At 44.1% G+C, this 25,974-nt stretch overlaps 1 protein-coding gene across 3 annotated transcripts in view; it reads left to right on the top strand.

Annotated features, from left to right (window-relative positions):
- The window catches only part of LOC144132342 (beta-mannosidase-like), a 306,383-nt gene that overhangs the window by 271,444 nt on the left and 8,965 nt on the right, over positions 1-25,974 (top strand). For 2 of the 3 annotated variants that reach the window (XM_077664668.1, XM_077664667.1), the window contains exon 17: positions 22,754-22,945. The exons of the other annotated variant lie outside the window; for it this stretch is intronic. In XM_077664668.1, coding sequence (XP_077520794.1) covers positions 22,754-22,945 — 192 coding nt within the window. The remainder of the gene's footprint in view (positions 1-22,753; positions 22,946-25,974) is intronic. 3 annotated transcript variants of the gene reach the window in all.

Here is a 25,974-nt window from a genome sequence, read left to right as displayed (position 1 = left end):
TAAACTTACACCGACATAAACAGAGGAAAGTTTGCACCCCTGTGGTTCAAGCGTATAACTCTCACATGGTGGATAATGTTGCCCTTCTAAGGGAACAAGTTTATGCCCTATTTCAAAGGGTATCATGCAGTATCGGGTGGTGTGTTGTCATGTAGTGGTGACGGCAGTCAAAGCAGCGATAGTGACGGACAAAAGTTCTTCCAAAAGAAAACTATTTATTGGGCTGTCTTGCACCCACAATGGACTGAATCACTCTGCGGCGGTGTAACAACAAGCGTGCTCGGCGGTCGTCGAACAGAATTCCCGCCGCTGCCGGTCGTGCTCAATTTAAAGCTGATAGCGAACGTTCGAGATAAAAATGTGCAAAGTTACTAGAACTCTCCGGAAGAACGTAGAATCACCTCTGCCTGGCTGCGATCAATCGAGATAAATCTAGTCGCGTCTTGGGTCACAAATAAACCGATAAATTAGAAGGGTCAGGGTTCGGGCTAGTGGGTAATCAGCATGAGGATTCATAGCGCACAGAATACACAGGACACAACACAAGCCCTTACTTTCACTGAATGGTCTTTATTTGGCGCTGACAGCCTTATAAAGGTGAGGTATTGCGCACGTACAAACAACTATCAATGATTATCTTGTCAAGGTCATGATGTGTCAAGGAAAGAAGAAATCCAAAACAATACAAACATCAAAAAATAAAAATATATAAAATATATAAAAACAATAAAAAACCTACCAAACGGTGCAAAAGTCTCACACTTTCGCCCTCTGCCTTGCACCTAAGAAAGCTAAGTCTTTCATTGAAAAAAAACACCGAAGGATCACTGATACAATTTCCCAGTCCCTCTTTTTCCGTCTCTGCCGCTTCAATTATTTCCCTCGTTTTTTGATTGCTATTTTTTCCTAATACTGAACACTCCTTGAAGTTAGGCGTGCACTTGTGACTACGGCAGTGACGAGCCAGATTACCTGGTCCCTGATCTCTAACACCTCTGTGGTGCTCGCTGAGTCGCTTGTTCAAGCACCGGCCTGTCTGCCCGATATACAACTTGCCACATGAAAGTGGCAACCTGTATATAACGTTATCGGCACAAGTTACAAATGGGTTCTGATGCCTTACAGAGCAGGCCTTCTTATCCTGCTTGTCTGGACATGTGTTCTTACACATGCGGGACAGTTTTTCTGGGGCTGACATGCAAATTTTTACACCAATTTTCTCTCCAATCTTTTTGAGGCCGTGGGAAATCCTGTGAATATAATGTATCACTTCAATTTTGCGGGTACCTTCTTCTTTATCTGTCAACGTTGTGTTTTTCTTTTGTCTGCGCATGCTTTCTGCTACTGCTACTACAAGGTACCTCGGGTAACCCGCTTCCTGAAGGCGATGAACCTGATTATTGAAACTTGTTGTCATTAAGCAGGTGCACGACTTATTGACTGCATTGGACAGGCATGTTTTTACTACTTGTAAAAATATGCAGTTGATGATTAAATATGTAAACTGCGCTAAAGGCAGGAATAAAGTGAGATGCATGAAAACAATTCCACCAGTGCAGGCTTCTACCTGTTTATAAATGAGAACAAAAATCACAAAATATATGCAGAAAAAACACAACACGTCCCAAGTGACTGTTGCTTGATCGCTCACAAATGCTCACATAATCGCAAGCAGACTGGCTTCTCAAGAAAAAATTCATGCTTTGGCCAACAAATAAAAAACCACAAAATCATAAAAATCCACAATATTGTTCCACGCTGCAGGGTCAAACTGTAGGCATCCCAGTTGCCGAACTACTATGAGGGTCGTGTAACGAGAAAGACATGTATGAAATGGAAAGTAGTAAAAGTTGAGAAAATAAAATGCAATTGATCAAATCCTTCCTCTATTCCCATGCGTTTAGTTCTCCTTGTTTTCATTTGCTTTCATTGATAAATCTGTCTGATTCTCTCAGCTGCACTTCTGCACTTGTTTGCTGTTTTCCATTCCATCATCTACGAATTTTGATTTCTGCTCTGAGAATTTGCCTTCCCCATGGTCTGATTTCTAAAGTGGCTAAGGTTCGATGCAGCCCCTGGCTCTGTATGGCACTGGTCTCTGATGCCACTATATGTTTTTGTAGCCCATGGTGTGAATTGAAAGTTAAGTGTAGGTGATTAGCTAAATGTTAGCGAGTGATATCTCTAGCTGTAACTTCCAGTCTGTTCCACTTTTCCTGCATACATTACCTGTCAATTCATTTCCTACAAGTAAACAGCAGGAATCTTGTGCCTGTGATGGCATTTCTGGGTGCATCTCATTGTCGCTGCCTTTTGAACACTTCAGATTCCTGGAGAAAGGCTTGGACATTACAAAATGTCTAAATAAACTGCACATCTCCAACCAAAAATTTTAACTTTAACCCAACGTGTCGAAGCCGAATCGGCTTCTTCGTCAGGGGTGACAGAGTGCAGTAGCTAGCGTCTTTTAAGTATGGAGGGAAGGGGGGGGGGGGGGGGGTTAGGCTGTTAGTCACGCTGGCGCATTGCCGGGAGGTGGTGAATGGCGACTTTTTTACGTTCAAATGAAGAGCGAAGTCCTTGGGCATATACTGGGGGCAGTTTTCCTTTTGTGCGGTTGATGTTGTTCGGGGTGGTTTGGATATGCCAGGATTCCAGGAGCCTTTTGTGGTAATTTGTTTCGGTTCCGAGGATGCGGGTTTCTTCGAAGTTTATTCTATGGTCGGAGTCCTCGGAATGTTCGGCTACTGGATTGCGCTCTCTTGGAAATTTGCGGACGTCGTTTTCATGTTGCCGAATTCTTTCTTTGAAATTTTTGGTTTCGCCGATGTAGCTTGCGTAGCAGTCGGCGCATGGAATTTTGTAGACAATGCCTTGGGCTCTCTCTCTCTCGGCGGTCTTTCTCTCTTTCTCTCGGCGGCAGGTAGGCAAAGCACAACAGTGTTTGTGGGCTTGTGCGCAACCTGGAGACCCGATTTTTCCAGGATTCGGGCGATGGTTTCGCTGACACCTCCTACATAAGGTAAAGTGACGTATTTAGGTGGTGGCGTTGGTCTTTGTGCGTTGATTTCTTGAAGAATGTTGTGTTTTTTACGCCGAATGGTTCTTTGAATAAACTCTTTTGGGTAGCCGTTCATGATGAGTTCTTTGAGTGTCGTGCGTTGTCCTTTTTTTCTGTCAAGTTCTGTGCTGCAGTGTGTCTCCTATGGACTGTCGGGTGGTTCGAAGATAAGTGGATATACCGGCCTGAGTGACTTGGTTTGCGGTATACGGAGAATTGAAGAGTATTGTGGTTTTGGAACACGAGGACATCCAAAAACGGCAGAGAGTTTTCTTGTGCCACATCTAGCGTGAACTGAATGTCAGGTTCTACGGAGTTCAAATGATGAAGGAAATTTTGAGTCTCAGATCTTTTGATGACCGCGAAGCACTCGTCGACATACCTGAGCAAAATCTTTGGTTTCGGTTGGAATGAGTTGAGGGCTCTTTGTTCGATGTGTTCCATGGTTAAATTTGCCATGACGACAGAGATGGATGCAACGATTGGTGTTCCTTTCACTTGTCGGTAAAATTCCCCCTTTGACGAGAAGTGTGTGTTTGATAGGCACAACTCCATGAGGCGGCACACATCATTTACTCTCAGCGGGGTTCGTGCGCTGAGTGTATCGTCGCGTTGTAGGGCGTCTCGGGTAGCGGTCACCGCAAGCTTCACGGAGATGTTTGTGAAAAGGGACACCACGTCGAAGGAGACAAGGCATTCTTCGGTCTCAAGGGTGGCTTGGGACACCTGTTCTATGAAGTGACCGGACTGGAGATGTGCAGTTTATTACAAGTCTTCGAACACAACCAGGCAGGCAAATCTGTCAAAATGTTTAGTTTTCAAAATGGCTATGCACTATAAATTATAAGAAAGGGGTACATTCCTTTGTAAAGTCAATCTTAAAGGGACTATGCAACGAATAAAAAGTCACTTGTAAATGTTTTCAATGCTTAGAAATGATGCTAAGAAGCATTCACACCAAGAATGAGTCTTCAGAACTGAGCCGGCAATTTATTATGAACTTTTAAAAACCGTGTTTTTCAAAATTCGCGGGCCGATCGGTGTACTCGTAGTGACCGATTTTGGAGCTTAAATCGTGTAACAATGACGTCACTGTACCATGACGTCGCCAGGGCACCACACGCTCTCATTCGCTGGAGCCACGGCAGCCACGACGTCACGGGCACACTTCCGGTAGCCGTGAAAATCGTCTGCTCGTGCCGCCGCACGGCCCTCTCGGGCAAACGCGAGCCAGGGCATTGCCTTCGCACATATGGTTGCAATTTTCCTCTGCCGCCTCCTTCTGTCGGGAGTTCCGGAGCCACTCGCACGGCTCTTCGTGCGCACGCATGGGGCTCGATGCCCATCGCGGCCGTAAGAGCGAGCAGTCGCACCTCGAGGTCCGGGCTTATTACTGCTAATTACCACAGATGACAAGCAAAGAAACGCGACGCGCGCCGCAATCCAGGAAGGAGAAGAGACCGAAGAGATGCCGCCACGCCGCCGGGGCTAGAGCTGGGGGGCTAGGAGCGACAACCGGAAGTTGCAAAATAAACGTCAGCGGATGACGTATTCACGGGCGGGGCCCAGTCCCAGAGCTGTTCTCTTTATTTTTTTTCTGGTGCTCCTCGTGTACGAGTTGAGGCGGGAGAGAGGGAGCGTAATTTTTAATCGTCTATATCTTCGCTGTTATTGACGCTAGCTCAAAAATTCTTGCACTGGGGTGACGAGTGATCGAATGCCTATCTCCCATCTGCTTTACGTAATATCAATAATTTATTGCATAGTCTCTTTAAAGCTTTTTGAGTGCATCTCCTAACATCACCTAATGTTGAAATAAAGACATTTGTATTTGTTTGTATGGTACCGCTCCTGGAAAAGAAACAAAAAACTTAGGGCTAAAAGTGAAATAAGAGTAAGGCCAACTTAATCGTATCCACTGAAGTTGTAATGAGGTGACGTCATACACAAAATTATAGGGACTATTATAATAAAGGTAGCTTTATAGTTCAGGTTCATAACCGGTATTATACTACACCTCTACATTATGCCTGTGCAAAAAGCGTTGGTTACTCGACCAATCCTTCAATGAAACACTACATTAACTACACAGGCGGCATAAAATAATCTCCTTCTAAAGCACTATTTTTGCTTGAGCAAATTACAAACCTCGACTTTTCATATGCATATTGCTGCTTCATCCAATGCTTACAGCATATGCAGCAGCAGTAATTGTCATGAATTACATTTTTCCGGAACAGTAGAATGCAACCTCCATATAACATTTTTCAGGAGCTTAGGGTAATGAAATTGTAAATAATGACTGATAGCATGGAACAATGGCTATTAAAACACTTACCTTCCATATTTGCTGTTATGCGCAGGCCACCTGAGCCTAATTAAATTTTAAGTTCACTTCATTGCCAAAATGCAAACCTAATATGGGTTCATGTCAGCTATTGGAAATTATTCACATCAGTGGACATCCCCTTCCTGCTGAAAAAGGAAGTGTGCACAGTGCAAAATAACAGCCCCAGACAGCTGCACATCACATTCAGCTTTACATGCATTAACGGTGCTAGTGATACGGTGTTAGACCATTTATCAGACTATGCACTTCATCATTTCATAAGTTACATCATTTCTCGTCGATGCTCCTTAGTAGGCATTCAATGCCCGCATTTTATGTTCTCCCCATTTTTTCTTTACTTTAACCTTTCCCGCAATCCTCTCCTACAGACTTTACCTCTCTAGTTCCTTTGCCGGCGCAGAGTAGCATGCCAGCGATTTTTAAACTTCGGCTAAATTCTCTGCTCTTTCATTAAAGGGTTCCTCTCTCTTGGTAGCATGCAGCCTGCCAAGGATTACTATACCTGTGCGTCTTTTTTTTCTGACTTTTCCCGCACATGAATTCCAGGCAGCGCCCTTCAAAAAAAAAACGGCCTTGATATTCCACGAAATAAAAAAAAATAAATTATTCAAACCATTATTCAAAAATTTCTTTACTACTAAGTCCTCCAAAACATTGTATGGCTGCAAAATGTTCGTTATAGAATGGCTGTACCTGCACAAAATAGTACACTGTGTTCATTGATGGACATTAAGCAGTGATGAACTTGCTACAATGTCATAATTACATACTAAAATACATACCGCACAAATCTAGTTTTGACTACGAATTTATGGTTTTGAAGAAGTCAGGCTGAACTTCAGTGCCAGGAGCGAAACTGCCTGTGCACCTTTGCGTCACTCCTACTGTCACGTGCACTGCAAGAGAGGCACCATTGATTGCATTAGTGTAACGGTTGGTCATAACTTGTATAATCATTAAACTACGTAATGGCTGCACACATGCAAACAGGAATATTTTGAAAGTAGAAAAATACAACATTTGAATCCAAATTTTATCCATTACAGCACTTGCCATGTATTTATAAGAGGTGCAATTGACTCAGTGGACTAGTTTATACCGGACAGCTGCTCGCACAGTAAGCATAGACAAACTTCTACGCGACAATCGCTGAGTGCTAGTGCATTGTCACTAAATGCCTAACATAATTAACATATTGTCTAATAATAGCAACTGCTGAAGAAATAAAGAACTATATCGTTACTGTGTAGGAGATTCAAAATATTCATAACAGAAAACGCTTAGAAACTACACTACAAAGCGCGCTGAGCTGAACTTAAGGGAATACAAGAGCACAAAAAGAGGTGACACAGACTGTGTGCTTTTGTGGTCAATGGTTTGGTCACCAAAGAGCCCGGTGCTTTCCACTTGTCAAAAGAAGTAAACAAGACCACTTTTCTGCATTAGTTCTCAGCCTGAGTGAAGAACAAGTTCCATATCAACTTAACACCATTCGCACACGCACCTTCCATTCGAATACAGTAAAATTGCTGGAAGGATAAGTCACTCTTTGGCTTAACAGAATATTGCAAGGTGTGTGCGTAAACGGCCGCACGCTAGGAAACGTAGAGCACTAATGAGCTGCGAATTTCTTGCCTATCAACGGTCCACGTTTACTGTTTTATCGTTTACTTTCTACTCCGCGGTAAAATAAAAACATTTGACGCCGTCCATTCACCCATAAAAGAAAAAAAAGCGACCTGGCAGGTAGAGTCGTCTTGTAGCGCTAAAATTATAACAGGTTTACTGTCCAATGACAATCATATACAGTGCTGCTCTAGATATAAGCACTGCGCGCAGTACGTGCCACAGAAGCGTACACATGAATTTACTTGCCCCTTTTCTGAACGGAGACTGTGCTTTGAACTTGCCTGATCCTGAATGGTCGTAAGCAGAGACAACTACGTTGCGTTGAAGAGCCGACAGGCAATGTTCTTAAACGGAGGAGACCAAGGATCAGAGCCCGCAGCGAAAGAAAGCGTGAGAAAGATGCACATTGCGCCGCTGCGATCGTGCGTTGTACACGAATCGGCTCCCTCCGGCCGCAACGCAGCCAGCTTAAGACAAAATATAGCAACAAGTAGCGACTCGCGCACACAATCCACGATAAAACATAGTTATTCAATACACAATAGTTTGATGGTAGGTGGAAAAAAAAAACTACGTACGACCAAACGAAAAGGTCACTTTCATGTACGGTTGAAATTTGGCGCAAAGAATCCGTACGATGAGCTCGACGCGTCGATCTGGCGTGTGCTGTTTCTTTCAGACGTTGACTCTTTCGCGAAGATGTCGCTCACTGCAGCGTAACACATCGACGAAGCGTGCACGATGAAGTAATCGCTGAGCACAACCGAATTCAAAACGCACGCTGGCCCGTACAACACACAAGCACGCCCTGCAAAAACTACGACAAGCGTGGTAAACAGCTAGGCAGCTAGGGTTAACAGCGGCAACAGCGGCTTGGTCTTCGACTATAGGGGAGCAAATAGCCAATCCAAATAGACAGTCACGTGACCTAAATAGCGAAGGGAAAAGTGCAAATTAAAAAAAAAAAAGAACACTGCCCCGCGTCTTACCTTTGTTCGACAGGGAGCTGCGCTTGCCCTCTTTCCCTTCTTTCCTCTGAATGAGGGAACGTCACTCAACATATTTCCCAACACTGTTCCAAAGTCACGCCGCCCGCTTGCGGGGCGACAGGCTTCTTGCAGTCTCTTTGCGTGCGCCCCTCTGCCCATATGGCCCGCATATTTCCGCGCTCTGAGCGCGTCCACAGCTCTTTCGCTCTCAGGGACAGCGAGCGCGGCGAGACTTCTCTTGTCTCGACTGTTCCTCAGGTTCCTTGCAGTGTTAATTATTTATTAATTAATAAATTCATTGAATTTTGGGAAAAGGAAACAGCGCAGTATTTGGCTCATTTATCGGCGGACACCTGAACCGCGCCGTAAGGGAAGAGATAAAAGAGGGAGTGAAAGAAGAAAGGAACAAAGAGTTGCCGTAGCGGAGGGCTCGGAATTATTTCGACCACCTGGTTATCTTTAACGTGCACTGACATCGCACAGCACACGGGCGCCTTAGCGTTTCGCCTCCATCGAAACGTTGCAGATTCGTTTGATGCTTTTCTGGTAGCCAGCTATTACGCAGTATGGGTAAATACGCTGATGTTGCCGTAAATCTGTTGTCTCATTTATTGCCGTATACGGAAAGCACTGCGAAATAACTATCAATAAAGTTACCTTCCTGTACTTCGAAGCCATTCTTAGAACTGGCTAGAAAAGCGACGTAAATGCTAGAGCATTACTGATTGCCCGTCAGATACAGTAACAGTTTGTAATATTAATATGATATTTCAACTTTCTTTGTTGCTTATGGGCCGCACGCTTCAAGAGATTCCGAAGAAGGAAGAAAAGGAAAAGCCAGCTCTGTTCCAAAGTATTTTAGTAAGCTCGTACCGAATGTTCAGGAGTTACAGGCGAATAAAGAGGATTCCAGACATTTGAACTTTTGAGGAACATGGGGCAGAAGAGGGTTTCAAACAACAGTCAACCACCGATGATGCAGTAGTTTTCACCTCTGATCACTCCAGTTTACTGGAGTTCTCGAAATATCTCTGGTATCGGCCTACTGAGCAGAAATTGAGCAGTGCCAGCGCTCTGCCAGCCGAAGCACGTGTTAAGACGCTTCAAGCGACACGGGCAGTTCGGGATATTCCGTCTATTATACGCGCTTTAATTATATTTTGGATAGTTCACTACCACCACTAAATTTATGTTTTTGTTAAAGATGGGCTGAACAGTGTGATACAATGTGCGTTCTTTAGTTCAGTTTTATTTTTGCGAACAAGATAAAGTTCTCTATGATCCAAAGCAACTTACAATGATAAACGAAAACCTCTCTGTTTATACGGCAAAGCTTCATTTATTTTCGAGCTTGAGTCATCGGGTTGCGTCTATTCAATGCAATGTATTGTGTACTGCTTGTCATTACTCATAAAAAGAAAAAGTTAGTTCCTGACCCACGTGCCATTCCATCAGAATTCACTATGCACTGCCGTAGTATTAGCGCCTTGGTTACTGGTTCCTGTGACATCCGGTTTGTTGCTGAATTTAATGCTTTCAGAGCACCACTATTCGAAGAAAAAATTAGAGACAACTCTATTTCTGCCTATTTCTACTACTTGACTGCATTAACGCTGCGCGAAACAACTGGAAAGCTAAAAATGACGTACATGTACGCTGAGTTTAAGCTAATTTCTGCTCTTCTAAGCGTGCCGCGGAATTACAGCGAGAGAGCCGCAAGAGACAGGTTCGTAATAGACTTAAATTACGTTTGTCGCCTCGGGTCCTGTTTATCAATTTAAAATAAGCTTAAATCGATCTGCTTCTGTGTGAAACATTTGTAGACGCCAAAATATGATCAGGAAATGCAGCTGTCTTGAAAACTGAGTACTGTGGGCTTCGCTGTCTAGTGTCGAGAGAAAGGGTCCGTAAACTTGTTGGAAAGGAAACGTCTAAACGTCTTTTACGTTGCGTTGAGGAGTTTCAAAGAGATCAGCAAAACTGGAATTGTGAGACCTGGTTTTTGTCATAATAAAAGTGCTCTAAACATAAAAAGTGCGTATATATATTCATACTTATGAAGGGAGCCAACCGTCAGCGAAACCAAGGTGCATAGGGGAATCTTTATTTATCATTTTTTTAATGTGTAGTGCTGATCAGTGGGATAATAATACTTATTTTATTCTATGGCGTAAAGAAAATTCCTTATAAAGGAGCAGAAAAAACAACCATGCCTCCTGTAGGATCCGAACCTGCGACCTCCGATTATCGCGTCCGGTGCTCTTACCAACTGATATATATATATATATATATATATATATATATATATATATATATATATATGTGTGTGTGTGTGTGTGTGTGTGTGTGTGTGTGTGTGTGTGTGTGTGTGTGTGTGTGTGTGTGTGTGTGTGTGTGTGTGTGTGTGTGTGTGTGTGTGTGTGTGTGTGTGTGTGTGTGTGTGTGTGTGTGTGTGTGTGTGTGTGTGTGTGTGTGTGTGTGTGTGTGTGTGTGTGTGTGTGTGTGTGTGTGTGTGTGTGTGTGTGTGTGTGTGTGTGTGTGTGTGTGTGTGTGTGTGTGTGTGTGTGTGTGTGTGTGTGTGTGTGTGTGTGTGTGTGTGTGTGTGTGTGTGTGTGTGTGTGTGTGTGTGTGTGTGTGTGTGTGTGTGTGTGTGTGTGTGTGTGTGTGTGTGTGTGTGTGTGTGTGTGTGTGTGTGTGTGTGTGTGTGTGTGTGTGTGTGTGTGTGTGTGTGTGTGTGTGTGTGTGTGTGTGTGTGTGTGTGTGTGTGTGTGTGTGTGTGTGTGTGTGTGTGTGTGTGTGTGTGTGTGTGTGTGTGTGTGTGTGTGTGTGTGTGTGTGTGTGTGTGTGTGTGTGTGTGTGTGTGTGTGTGTGTGTGTGTGTGTGTGTGTGTGTGTGTGTGTGTGTGTGTGTGTGTGTGTGTGTGTGTGTGTGTGTGTGTGTGTGTGTGTGTGTGTGTGTGTGTGTGTGTGTGTGTGCACGCATAATTATAATGCATACGATCTTCCCTCTGAGGCCCAAACCGCGTTTAAATGCCTTATTTTTGTAGAAGATGAAAAAAAAACTTAGGTAGCAGTTTCCACTTATAAGCAAACTAATGTAAGCGGCAAACTTCTCCAGCGGGACCTGCGGAATCTTCGCTCCTACGTAGTTTTGCCCGGATATCGGCGGCATGCGCCACTGGAGTGTGCTGTTCTTCTCTTGTTCATTCCGTTCTCGGCTTCACGTACTGCCAGGAATCACTGCAGTTCACGATCTAGCGCCCGCCGCAAAGCTTGCGCACCAGGGCAGTCCGGTATCTCTTAGGCGTCTGAGGTACACAGAGTCACTCTGGCCATTTTAGATTTATCACAGCAGCTTTTTACTTCTAGCGCGACGCGCCATTACATCCAATGATGCGCAGGAGTCCAGTAACTGGCTCCGGTATTGAACACCAGCGGGGGCGTGTAGCCGGCACCATGTCTGCAGTGCCTCCCAGGTACTCTCTGCTGCTTTTGCAGGCGCTTTCTCGGCGAACACACGAAGCTCATTTTTATGCATTGCTTCGTGTACAATGTACCCAAAAGTTTGTGAGGTGTTAAGTGTGTTATTCTTCCCCCCTCACTGTAAAGCATTGACAAAGGCACTGTGAGTAATAAACAAAAAAGCAAAGAATATGAACTAGCTGGAACTCAAAGCTGGCGGCGAATAGGCAGCGATTTTCCGCGCCCACGGCCATAGCTAAGTGAAAGTCCCGTAGTTTCGCTCCCTTTGCAGATAGCAGCGCTCTAACACAGACTAGCGAGATATGCAGATATTTTTCAAGTGCATCGAGTTGCTTGTCCACAAACCATCAACCTTTGTTTTAAGGCGTTAGTTTCCACGCTCGGTCCAAGCCACAAATGGCATGTGTCAGGACACGTTGAGGGCAATAATGCAACATACCTAATCAAGCCGGACGTGCATATCTAATCGTTCTAAGTGTGGCCTGGCGTTTGTCTCGGCCCAAGAGGCTTACAGGATCCGCTTCCAGGAGCAGTGGATTATTGACCGGCTACCAAGCGTCAAATTGGCTCGCTTTCCAGCCATAGGCTCTTGACCCTCCTTGGCCTGTCCTGTGTTGCACTTTTTTCATTAGTAGCACGCTGGAAATATCGCTGTCTATCAACGAGTATAGTTTCTTATCCGACTGACCTACTCTTCAGCGAACAAGCTCTGTTCCACTGTAATGATCTTCTTGCCGTAAATATTTAACGATGGGGAAGGAGAGGCTACTTTTGTTTTTGAGAGCCAGAACTGATTCACGGTTCTATATGTATATCGCGGCTGGAATTTATTTCACGGTAAACTGAAAAGCCAGACGCCATAGAGTAGCGAGGGCATGGTGTGCTCATCGCTACCACGCAGCCCACAACACGCCTGACAGCAGCTGAAAAACGACAGAAAGCGTACCCAACAGTAGCAGCGCTGCAGGTGCAGGAGGAGGCTCGAAACATCAAATGGGCTGATTCATCATGTTATCATCGCTAACTTTGGTTTGGTTTGGTTTATGGGGGTTTAACGTCCCGGAGCGACTCAGGCTATGAGAGATGCCATAGTGAAGGGCTCCGGTAATTTCGACCACCCGGGGTTCTTTAACGTGCACTGATATCGCATAGAACACAGGCCTCTAGAATTTCGTCTCCATCGGAATTCGACCGCCGCGGCCGGGATCGAACCCGCGTATTTCGGGCCAGCAGCCGAACGCCGTAACCACTCAGCCACCGCGGCGGCTGATCCCTGATTTTAAATGCCATTTTAAGGCGAAAGCCTTTAATGGCTCATACTGTCGGCCGTTCGCAGAGGGCGTCACACGTTCCACTCGCGAACTAAAAGAGATAGCAGAAAAAAATGGCTGTTTCAGACAGAGGAGAAAAAAATAAATTTAGAAGCCAAGTTTGATGACTGTAGAGTAATTAGTTAATACTGGGCAAAATGTCGAAATTGCGTGAAAATAGCGCGGACGTCGATAGAGCCACAGGAATGGTGTGACGTCACATCAACCGGATGTCGTCACGGCATAGTGAAAATTGTCACAGAATGGTCGGCTTTCGCCTCTCAACACTTTAGTTGCAAAAGCGTCTAGTAATTTTTTACCGTGCGGTCTGAGGCAGCGCTGCAAGACTCAGACAATCTGAACAATAGCCGCTGGCCCTGTGTTCGAAAGTTTCCCGCGTAAAAGAGGAATATTATTGATCGTAAACAATTTTGGACAGAATGCGGTTCCTAGGCAGTTATTTTTCCTTTTTTGCCTGGTGAATCACCTGATTGGGCATCAGTGCTTCTATTTTAATTCGCAGATGAGGTGCACGTATCTGTTGGGGATTTTAGGCCAGGCTCCGTCGTCTTAAACAAGACATGACGAGTGAGGTAGGAAAGAGCAGCGGGAGGCCAAGGGCAACAGTTTTTAATTGCTCCCCGCGCTACGTGTGGTGCTTGCAATGATGAGCTGATCAAGCGGTTAATTGTCCAGCGGCGGTTAGTATTTAAGAGCGCAGTTCCGTGCCATCAATGCCATCAAGCGAAGTAAGCTAAGTTTTTTCTTTCTGCCGCTGCCAAATTGTCGTTTGTGTAAATAAACCTTCTATAAAATTTTTCTCCAGTGGTGGTACCTAGAATATAAACGAAAATGTTTATATCGGCTTGTCGTTGTTGGCACAAAAAAAGCAGGTACTGTTTTTTCATAGAAGACGAAAACAGTTTTAAGCACAACTCCTCCACTGAGTTCCCTTGCTCTTGTAAGTTGGTTTCGTTTATTAATTTTTATTTCTTTATCACTTTACGCACAGCGCCATTTCTGATTGGCAGCACATTGGTTGGAGGGGTTCTTCTATAAGCAGTAGAACAAAGTGGCGGATAAAACACAATGTAGAAAGCATAATGCAGCATAATTTGAAACCAACAAACAAAAAGATGAATATGACAGCAGTGGGGCACAATAAACTTTCACCATTGTGCACATTTCTTGGGGCAACTTCAAAGTCAAAGTCGACTTAATTTAAGCATCCAACGTCCACTGGACAGGAGTTATGTTGAGGGGTGGCAAGCAAGAATCCTTAAAAAAGGCTTGAATAGGCCTGCAACCCATGCAGATGACATCTACGCAGTGCTGAACTAAAAAAGGTGTATGCAAATTAAAAAGGGAAAAAAGAATATGAAACAAAAATACACATTTCAGCAAAAATTAAACTCAGACGAGTACATGTTCACTTCATGAGCGAAAAATAGACGATATATGGAGACAAGGGTTTACACTACGAAACTTTGCAACAAATTCGTGCTCGTTTTTTGCACACTGCAATAACAAAGAAAAATGTCAAGTCAATAAGAGTGCTAGGAACAAAAAAACAAAAGCAAAAAACAGGCGCGGAGAAATGTAGCTAACAAGTAAGTTTACGTATGCAAACTAGAAGGCTATAGGCTCGAGAAAAAGCAATATTATACATGAAAAAGACAGAACATTGTAGAAGGCACGTTAGGAATGTGCAAGGAAATCAGAATTTAACACTGTCGGCAAGGAGTACCGTAGCATTTGGCGACCGGAATTTGTTCGCGTGTACGGTAACTACCACTGTTCCGAGGTCCTTGCGTCATAGACAGGGCGACGTAATTTCAGAGCCACAAGTTCCTTGAGATAGGGGTCATTTTTTTTCATCGAGGTTTGATAGCATGAGGCAAGCAGTGAATTGTAAAGATTAGGAAGTGGAACTAGACCTAGTTTCACAAAGATTGGCCCAGTGTATGTGTCTTAAGCAGCATTAGAAATGATACGCACAACTCTTTTCTGCAACTTATGTATTTTGGTGATGTTCGTAGCAATGGTGGTACCCCACAATAAGTAGCAATATCTTAGTGTGGAGGAAAACAGGCAACGATAAAGGAATAATTTTATGTTTACGGCAAAAGAAAACGCAAGCGCGATATTATTCCGTCGCTACGAGATATTTGGAGCAAGTCATTTGAACGTGAGCGTCCTATGACATGTTGTCTTGGAAAAGAACTCTGGGACTTTTGACAACGGACACCATTTCAACGTTAGATCCAGCACGCCTAAGGTTGAAGTTATATCGCCGCTTTGTTATTTGGGCGGAAAAAAACTGCCTTCACTTTTGAAATATTTATAAGTAGAGAATTTACCACGCTCCAGTTAGTTAAAAGCGCAAGTACATTGTTTGCTTTATATTTTAGTTCTGTAAAGCTAGATCCAGGAAACAAAAGACTCGTGTCATTGGCATATACAATAAATCAAGTAAGATCACTAATGTTTACTAGGTCATTTACGTAAATGTTAAATAATAATGGGCCGAGAATGCTGCCTTGAGGAACACCACTCGGGCGACGTGTAAAATTTGAAGTGTAACTATCCACTCGTACGTGCCGCTGACGATTTCTTAAGCAACTTTGCAAAAGCAAGAGAAATATGTCTCGATAACCGTAATGCTCTAGTTTAGCTAAAAGAGTGGTCTGTTTAATTCAATCGAAGGCCTTCGAGAAGTGCACGAAAATACCCAGCACATAGTGTTCTCACTCAAAAGAGTCTAAAATGATTTCCTTTTGTGTTAGTAATGCAGGCTCAGTTGAACGGTGCTTTGTAAATCCAAATTTAAGAGGCGTTAATATGTTGTGCTTAGGGAGAAAACTGTTTATTCTTTTGTGCATCAATTTTTTAATGCCCTTTGAGAAGACAGGTAGGATTGATATCGGCCTGTATTTGTACATTGTTTTTGCCTCCTCCTTTAAAAATGACGGACACTTTTGCCTTTTGCAAGCGACATGAAAAATGCCCTGTCGAAAAAGAAACGTTGATAACATGTTCCAACAGGGGCGCTGAAATATCAATGCCATGCTTAATCGGTTGAATCTGCAAGTCATCAACATCGACACACCTACTTGTTTTCAAGTACAAGAACACTTCTTTGATTTCAGGCACAGTCAACGGTAACAAAAATGCACTTTCGTGTATTCTGTTCCTCAGATAACTCATGCAATTGGGGTCATGCTTACTGCACTCCACAGACACAAAACAATCATTAAATTCTTCTGCAAGTTCTTCACCGATAAAGGTTTTATCATTGACAAACAACTGAGTTGGACAGTCACTGTAGCCTGTATGGCGATTTAATGCAGAGTTCAAACGCTTGCACATGAGGTCATATCGCTTGGCTGTATCATTTTTAACAGGTTTTCAAAGTACTGCGTCTTCTACGCAAAAGCTTGTTCGTTTTATTTCGTAGTTTCTTAAAAGAATTAAGGTCTTCTGAATTCCTAGTCTGAAGGAAGCGCTCAAAGAGAGCGTTCTTTTCACGAATAGCCTTGAGACATTCGAGTGTAACCCAAGGCTTGCGTGCTAATCGCGGACGCGTTTTTGTCACATATAGAAAGCAACTGTTGTAGCACGTTTTAAGTTTTTCTATGAACAGTTCATATGCCTCTTCAGCATCTTTAGAACGAAAGACCTCATGCCAATCAATTTTAGACAGGCAGTTACAAAATAGTTCAATCACTGTAATACTTATATCTCTCAGTCCGGTTACACGGGTATCTGAGTTTTTTGACGTAAGCGAACCGCATCTGAGAACCAAACAAATTAGCAAGTGATCACTCACTTGTACAGCTAAAGTATCGGAACAAAGCGATGTGTTTTTAGAGTGTGTGATAAAAACGTCAATAAACGTCGACGTGTTCAGCTGAGTGCGGGTTGAAGTCGTTATTACATTTGTACATGTTTGAGCTGTTAATAAGTTAGTATGTAGTAGTATTTGTATTTGGCCAAAAAATACAATATGCCCTCGAGGTGAGGCAAAAGGAGGAAGACGAGGCAAACTTCCTTACGAGGCCTACACCCCGAATAATACATCGAACAGTGGCCGCATGGCAAAAAAAAAAAGACACTTTCAAAACAAACAAGAAAAGTTATACGATAGAAATAGCAAACACTGAAAAAACGATGCAATGATAATAAACAGCAATTGGCAGAAAACACGATATGCACACTCGGCAGTAAACGAAGCAACGCAAAAGACAAAATATACAAAGTTAGCTGAATTTAAACAGTAAAAAGAATCTTTTGGTTTTCCTTAAAACCAGATACACTATGACTTTATACGGCGATTTTTATTAGAGACTGATAATCATTACACAATGTCACAATTTAGTTATCTATAGTTTGTTTTCCATAGTTTGTTCTAGGTCTTTCAGTGGATAAGGCGACCGCACTTAAACCATACGTAACATTTCATGAATTATAAGCATTTTGGACAGACCTGAAATTATGCTTTACTTTGTAAAGAATGTGAACAGCCAATCTCAAATTGTAGGAATGAAAAAAATTGCGAACATGACATGTTTCTAAAAGATTATTTTCGACAACTGGGCTTGAACATAATGAGCGTAGAGCCTTTTCTGAAGAGAAAGCAGTTTATACGAATCGCTTTTGTTGCAAGTTCCCCACACCAGGTTGCAGTATACAAGATGGGAATGAACAAGGGCAAAGTATAATTGTCTTTAAACTATACATCGAATATACATCGGTGTATAGTTAAAAAGGCCATCCCGATTGCTTGACGGGATCAAGATATATATCTTTATATCGCCGCCGGGAATAAAATTGTCAAGAAACGAAAAAAAAAGTTCCTACGTCCCCTTCAGGCAACCTATAATTGGTCGAGAGAATGCCAAATAGATTTTTTATGGACAAAACCTCGTAGTCGGTTGTTAGCTTTGTCCAGTCGGTAAGCACATCGCAGTCAAAAGTGTTTTGGCCAGTAACATAACACCACCACCTTTCTTTTTCGAGCGGTTTAAAAATGACGACACGTATCCAGGCATATTTAACACTTCGCATTCGTCGCGGTACCATGTTTCAGTCACCATTATCGCTTCGAAACGGAAAGTAAAGCTATCAATTAACGTTATAATCGCGTCTTCCTTATTTCGGGCTGACTGAGCATTCATGTGTAAGCATGAAACGTTCCCTTTGCAAGTGCCAATGGATGCTACCAAATCACGCGGCTTCAGAAGGCCAGTATTCAGATTCTTATCGCGAATCATGGGTCTTGGCATGTCTGCCAGAGAAGTATATTTATAGCCGGTGTCAGGTTCTCGTTTAAAAAGATTTTTTCCTCCTCATCTACTAAAAGGGCGCTCTTCTTTCCCATCCATTTTTCTTTGGTTGTGCGCCTTGCAAACCTCACTAGTATTGATGCAGACGTGCCTGGTCTGCCTTTAGTTCAATGAACCGCCTCGATTTCATCAAGACTGGAAGAATCTAAACAGAGTTTGCTTGCTCCAAGCGTGTCCATCAGATTCTCATTTTGGCTTTCTTTTACCCCTTGAATCTCCTAGTTATTTTCTCTCGAAAACAATTCTGGTCTCTCTGCAGCTTCTTCTAACCGAGAAATTTGTGCACTTTTGTCAACAAGTAGAACCTCGAGGTTAGTTGATCTTTCGTTGAGATCTTTTATGCCTTCCCTGTGCAAACTTAGAGTGTTCAGCGAATCATCATACTTAGATGCAAGGAATTCTACTGAATTTTGTATGCCCTGAATTATTTCGCTCCTCTGTGTCAATTCATGCTTTGCCATTTGCTCCTCCTGCTTTTGTTCTAGTTTTTCAAGACGAAGAAGAACAAGATTAATTGTTTCATGACATATACGTCAGGGACGGTTACTGAAGGTTTTCAGATGAGTGATCAGAGATAGACTGGGTTCTTACCTGACCACGGGTCAACCGAGATTTTCCCGAAATACAGGTGGGACAAGATCAGGCCTGCAGCTTGCCCTTCGGCATGCTTTTAAGACTATTCTTTGCAACACCTGAGGATTTCCCTGTGTGAAATCGGTTGCCACATTCAGTGCATAAACGAAATAGACAGTAGGGTGCAAACGCCTTCAAACACACAAGGCAGTCCGTGGACATGTTGAGTGAAAACACGATTTTAGCAGTTCAATGTTCACCTAGCCACCAGAGCCTTTTAGCATCCTTTATTACTGCATAGCCCGAATCAAACATGGATGCTTAGGGAAAGATAACATCTCAGACAGCGCACAACAAAATACCCACGAAACATAAACAGGGACTTCTGGCAGCGACAGCGACGAAATTATTATCATTGCGTCAAAGACGCTTTACGTAAGAAAATTTCAGCCAACCTGTAAAATTGCAGCGGAGCTGGTTAGATCAAGTCCGTGCACCGTCGCTGTCGCTGCCAGAATGACCAAAATGTTCCGATGAAACACCGCCCCCAGATGAAGCGATAACAGGCCCCTTATTGCTCTAGGCTTTGTAGATGGCGGGATCGGCGATGCAGTCACGATGAAGTCAACTTTGTCAGTCGCACCGCGTCGACGGTCGAGGCCTGATCATCGAGAAAGCAGCGGTATGGTCCTGAAATCTTTCGTCAGGTAACATGAAGAGCACGAGCCACAACCTGTAAGATTGCCGGGAAGCTGGTTAGATCATATCCGTGCACCGTCGCTGTCACTGCCAGAATGACCAAAATGTTCCGATGAAACACCGCCCCCAGATGAACCGAGAACAAGCCCCTTATTGCAGTAAACTTGTGTAGATGGCGGGCTCGGCGATCCAGTCACGATGAAGTCAACTTGAAAAATTGTCAGCCGCACCGCGTCGACGGTCGAGGCCTGATCCTCGAGAAAGCAGCGGTATGGTCCTGAAATCTTCCGTCAGGTAACATGAAGAGCACGAGCCACAACCTGTAAGATTGCAGGGAAGCTGGTTAGATCATATCCGTGCACCGTCGCTGTCACTGCCAGAATGACCAAAATGTTCCGATGAAACACCGCCCCCAGATGAACCGAGAACAAGCCCCTTATTGCAGTAAACTTGTGTAGATGGCGGGCTCGGCGATCCAGTCACGATGAAGTCAACTTGAAAAATTGTCAGCCGCGCCGCGTCGACGGTCGAGGCCTGATCCTCGAGAAAGCAGCGGTATGGTCCTGAAATCTTCCGTCAGGTAACATGAAGAGCACGAGCCAAAACCTGTAAGATTGCAGGGAAGCTGGTTAGATCATATCCGTGCACCGTCGCTGTCACTGCCAGAATGACCAAAATGTTCCGATGAAACACCGCCCCCAGATGAACCGAGAACAAGCCCCTTATTGCAGTAAACTTGTGTAGATGGCGGGCTCGGCGATCCAGTCACGATGAAGTCAACTTGAAAAATTGTCAGCCGCACCGCGTCGACGGTCGAGGCCTGATCCTCGAGAAAGCAGCGGTATGGTCGTGAAATCTTCCGTCAGGTAACATGAAGAGCACGAGCCAAAACCTGTAAGATTGCAGGGAAGCTGGTTAGATTATATCCGTGCACCGTCGCTGTCACTGCCAGAATGACCAAAATGTTCCGATGAAACACCGCCCCCAGATGAACCGAGAACAAGCCCCTTATTGCAGTAAACTTGTGTAGATGGCGGGCTCGGCGATCCAGTCACGATGAAGCCAACTTGAAAAATTGTCAGCCGCACCGCGTCGACGGTCGAGGCCTGATCCTCGAGAAAGCAGCGGTATGGTCCTGAAATCTTCCGTCAGGTAACATGAAGAGCACGAGCCACAACCTGTAAGATTGCAGGGAAGCTGGTTAGATCATATCCGTGCACCGTCGCTGTCACTGCCAGAATGACCAAAATGTTCCGATGAAACACCGCCCCCAGATGAACCGAGAACAAGCCCCTTATTGCAGTAAACTTGTGTAGATGGCGGGCTCGGCGATCCAGTCACGATGAAGTCAACTTGAAAAATTGTCAGCCGCACCGCGTCGACGGTCGAGGCCTGATCCTCGAGAAAGCAGCGGTATGGTCCTGAAATCTTCCGTCAGATAACATGAAGAGCACGAGCCACAACCTGCAAGATTGCAGGGAAGCTGGTTAGATCATATCCGTGCACCGTCGCTGCCACTGCCAGAATGACCAAAATGTTCCGATGAAACACCGCCCCCAGATGAACCGAGAACAAGCCCCTTATTGCAGTAAACTTGTGTAGATGGCGGGCTCGGCGATCCAGTCACGATGAAGTCAACTTGAAAAATTGTCAGCCGCACCGCGTCGACGGTCGAGGCCTGATCCTCGAGAAAGCAGCGGTATGGTCCTGAAATCTTCCGTCAGGTAACATGAAGAGCACGAGCCACAACCTGTAAGATTGCAGGGAAGCTGGTTAGATCATATCCGTGCACCGTCGCTGTCACTGCCAGAATGACCAAAATGTTCCGATGAAACACCGCCCCCAGATGAACCGAGAACAAGCCCCTTATTGCAGTAAACTTGTGTAGATGGCGGGCTCGGCGATCCAGTCACGATGAAGTCAACTTGAAAAATTGTCAGCCGCACCGCGTCGACGGTCGAGGCCTGATCCTCGAGAAAGCAGCGGTATGGTCTTGAAATCTTCCGTCTGGTAACATGAAGAGCACGAGCCATTACCTGTAAAATTGCAGGGGAGCTGGTTAGATCATGTCCGTGCACCGTCGCTGCCGCTGTAAATTCCACTTATTCATTGCTTTCAGGAAATATGACAGTTTTATAGATGTGTTCACTATATTTTTTTATATTGAAAGTGTGATCTCTGCTTGCTTAAATGCAGTCTGGCGAATACAAATCTTGGTTAAGATCAAAACTGGTTTTGCAATGAAAAATTTTATGCCTTCAGCCAAGCACGTACGTACCTGCATTTATGTAGTGTCTCCGATCCTAACGAATTATTCGCTGATGATACATTGAAATTCCTGATGGAATCATTCACTTCAACCGGAAAGATAAATTTTGAGCTTACCTATTTTATTAAATTTTTACATCTAAGGTTCCATCTACACACGCGTACTTCAGTATAGGCCTTACATTCCTAGTATGTAGCAAATATTTTGTTTTTGAAGGAAAACGCTTGGGAGTTTAGCGCAGAAAGCCAATAACCCAACATGCTTTTGCAGCTATGCAGTAAATGTGCTTGTGCGAAGACAGTTTACTGGATATACAGAGCCCAATATATTGGTATTCAGTGATTGACAATAAATGACCAATGCTATAATCAAAAGTTTGGGGCGACTTTTTCTTAGTTGAAGAAATGCCAAAAATTTTTGCGGGGAATAATATTCATACCCCAGTTGCCACACCAGCCGAGAATCCTGTCAAGGTATATCCTGCAAATCATCACAGTGAGCAGGATTACTAACAGTTCTGCTTAAACACAACCATCAGCGGATAGTCTCAAGGAATACGCTATAGTACCAGAAAAATGTCGCAGATTACTAATAAGAGCGGCACGAGAACTGATCCTTGAAAATCATCTTAAAAAGAAAAATTACCAGTGCTTGCCGTCGCTTGACAGGACGCAGAACTCGGGGAGCACTGTTTCGTTTTCTGCCACGCAAAGACCATTGCGTCGCGTTACTGCGTGCTCTGGGCATGCGGAAATAATGTCTTAGCAAAGGTGGCGTCACGCAAGACGTCACGTGACACGTCATGGGACTAAACCTTATGGGGCGAAGCAAATCACTGTCGAAATTTCTCAGAAACAACTCTCGCTTCAAAATTTGCACCCGAGACACGCATGCGCAATTTAGCTCGTCCCGTTGGAGAAGTTCTCACCTTTGATAACTGGCATGGACGCGGCATTGTGAGGTATGGCTCTAGTTTACGAGATGTTAATTGCAACTCGCTTATGATCCGGAGTGTGTACGAGGATGACTTTGCATCTCTCACGCAGCCCCAAGCTGCCTCGCTGGAGGTATATCGCACAAGAATGGATTTATTATGGAAGCAGCCAACCTGCAACAAATCGGCGTGCTTTCTGTGGTTCACGCTAATCGATCCCACGGGTGGGTTTCCAGTGGCACCGGACACTTTTCTGCTTCCAGCCAACTTCGGAGACATCTGCCTGCCAAAGCCATCGATCCGTGTACGCAAGCCACATTTAAACCCCTTCTTGGTTAAACTTGGAATCTAAATAGGTTTTATTGCACGATGACGTAAAATGATGCTCGTACAAAGTAACGTTGATACCGAATGCAAGTGACATTGTTTTATACAGGACACGGTCAGAAGGCGTGCAAACCTTAATGGCTAAAAACTTGCGCGAGAAAAGAAAACCTGCAAGCATGTGGTAATACCATAACATTAAGGGAAAGAAAGTGAGAAAGTTAAGAGAGAAACGCATAAAATTTCTAATTTGAGAAAAATAAATAGTAAATTTGATTGTCTTTTATTTATTCGTAAATGTTGCAACTTAGGATGTAATTTCGCTCATCTTGAGGGCTATTTATCTGTGATATATTCTCGTGCAAAAATATCAAAGAAAAAAACTGATTGTGTGGCTATTGATTACTGAGGCCAAAGGAAAAATCGCGAGACCCTGCTTTCTTTCCTGCCATGGAATAATTTTCTTCTACGGCTCTGGACAATTAACGTGGCTAGATACCGCATCCATCTAGTTTTACGTGTATGGGTGAACTGTTCTAGATGAAAGGCAACGCTGGACTACGTCTGATTCGCACTGAAGGCGCTCTGGCAATCGTGACAGCAACTGATACAAAACAGCACAGAAAATTGATAAGGAAATTGTGTCTCCATCTGTCTGCACGAAACGGTTACAGCATGGACAGCAGAACGCAGTAAATATTGTTTACGTACTTCAGAAACTTAGAAAGTCAAAACGTTTCTTTCCATTTTCTTTTCTTTCTTATATGGCTCTTTTCTTTTTTTTTCGGTACCGTGACACAGCGAGTTTTCTCAAGAAGGCAACATATGTTCCCGGTGAGGGGACAATGTGTAAAATTCGTCACCTATAGTCAATTCGCTCATACCTGTAAAACTAGATGGATGCGGTATCTAGCCATGTTAGTTTTCCACAGTCGTGGGAGGAAACTATTCCATGGCAGGAAAGCACGGTGCAAGAATACAGTGCAAGAATATGTTATTCTGACACCGTGCAGGAAAGCAAGCAGCGTCTCGCGATGTTGCTTTTGACCCCAATTATAGATAGCCCCACAGATAGTTTCTTTCTTTTATATCTTTGCACGAGAATATATCACAAACAAGTTGCCCTCACATTGCGCAAAATCATATCCTAGCTTGCAACTTTCAGGAATAAATTAAAGACAATTAAATACACTGTTTTTTTTGCCACATTAGAAATATTAATGCGCTTCTGCCTTTAAAGCATTCAGATTGCGAGTGGGCGCAGCACAAAGTCAATTTCAAGAAGAACATAGACGCCGCCTTAAACTGGATCTATTTTGCCAACACTCTGTGTGGCTATTACCAAGCTATGGCAAGTAAAGTTTGGCGACCAATACATTCCAGGCGCTCCACTCTCACTTTCACGGTAAGCCATGACCACCAGTCATGTCTTCGCAATGCCTTTCAACACGAGGTGGTTACGTGCGCTACGACGACTTCATACACACAAATTTGTAGAGAGCTTTGGCTACAACGCATAGTGGGTAACGCAATTCACACACCTGAAAGGTGGCCTAGCAGCTGCAACTCTAACCAGCACTGAGCTGAGAAAACAAGTTCCTTCGTTTTATTTTCAGTCCGCTGGCATTTCGAGTGCCGCGTTACTTGATGGATAGAGGTGGACATAGTTTGTGCGGCAATGCCGGAGCACTCGCGGCGGAACTTTCCATGACGTCATCATAGGTCGTGTGATAGAACAGAAGGTGGATGACGCATGCAAACTCCGCCTCCGTTGACGTCATTGAAAGCTACCTCGCGCTGGCATATAAAAGCTCCACGCATCGCCCATTCGCATGGGCCTCGTGCCAAACATGGACCAAGAAAAATGGGCAATGCCTTGGCTTGTCTAAAACCATGTCTTAGCATGTACTGTTCTGAAGAAAACCAATTAAAGAAAAACAACGATGGCGTGTGAACAAGTCTTTGGTGGCAGTGGCGGCAGTGGTTTAGGAGAAGATTGAATAAAGGTGTCTGCAACGGCCAACAAAAGGGTGTTTGCAGTGGTTTGAAAATTAGCCAAGCAGTCGTTAGGGTGGTCAAATGCTTGCCAGAGCATTAATACGTTACACTTGTAGAGCATGACCTGCCATTTTTGTTTTGTTTTTTTTTTATTTTCAGAAAAGACTTCTCCCGTGTTTCACAATTCATTTAACGTTTGCATAGGTTAGCCGCTTAACATAAACGTCAGGTGAGCATGCTTTAATAAAAGACTGTGAGTTTTATAATGCTATAAAAACCTAATATTTAAATCTTATAAAGCGAGCATCGACCGTGAAGTACCAAGCAAACAGAAACAATACAGTTAAAGTCGTGTAGTGTACCCTTTTACATAATGAAATAAAGAATAACAGGGATAAGCGTTTCAATGCCTTTGAATAGAGGGCACTGACACCGAGCATAAAGAGGGCTAGATCCCCATTGCAGTGGTTTAGGGGTTTATTATTTGTTCGAGGGATTAGACTCCAGATGTAACCGAGGTAATAAGTTCCTTTGTGTGGTTTGCTCCCGTGTGCCTTCCCCGTGTCATTGACGTGGCATATTGAGGCGCTGTGCACATTTATAACATAGGTCGCTTCTTTAGATCGTGACAGTGGTCGTTTACTAGCCTCTCAAACTTACTGATCTACGACATTGTTATTGCGCTACTCAAGATTTACACAGACAAGAACGACACATACAGACAGGGGTATGTGTCGTTCTTGTCCATGTAAACCTTGAGTAGCGCAATAACAATGTCGAAGATTACAAACCAAATAGGCCCATTCGAAGCTCTTCTTACTGATCTAGCCAGTGGTAAGGTAGCCGCAACTGGAACATGGTCTGCTGCGTAATGTGGAGGTCGCCCAGGAAGGCGACCGCAGGCACATTTATTGAGGGCTGCCGGAGAAGGGATAGCTGCGGAGCGGCGGCGGCGGCAGCGTCTGGCCCTGGCCAAGGTCCCGAGCGTTCTACTCGGCTGGCGCTTAAGGT

The sequence above is a fragment of the Amblyomma americanum genome, chromosome 5, assembly GCF_052857255.1.
Source record: "Amblyomma americanum isolate KBUSLIRL-KWMA chromosome 5, ASM5285725v1, whole genome shotgun sequence".
Lineage (NCBI taxonomy): Eukaryota > Metazoa > Arthropoda > Arachnida > Ixodida > Ixodidae > Amblyomma > Amblyomma americanum.
This window is presented reverse-complemented; position numbering and strand designations above follow the sequence as displayed.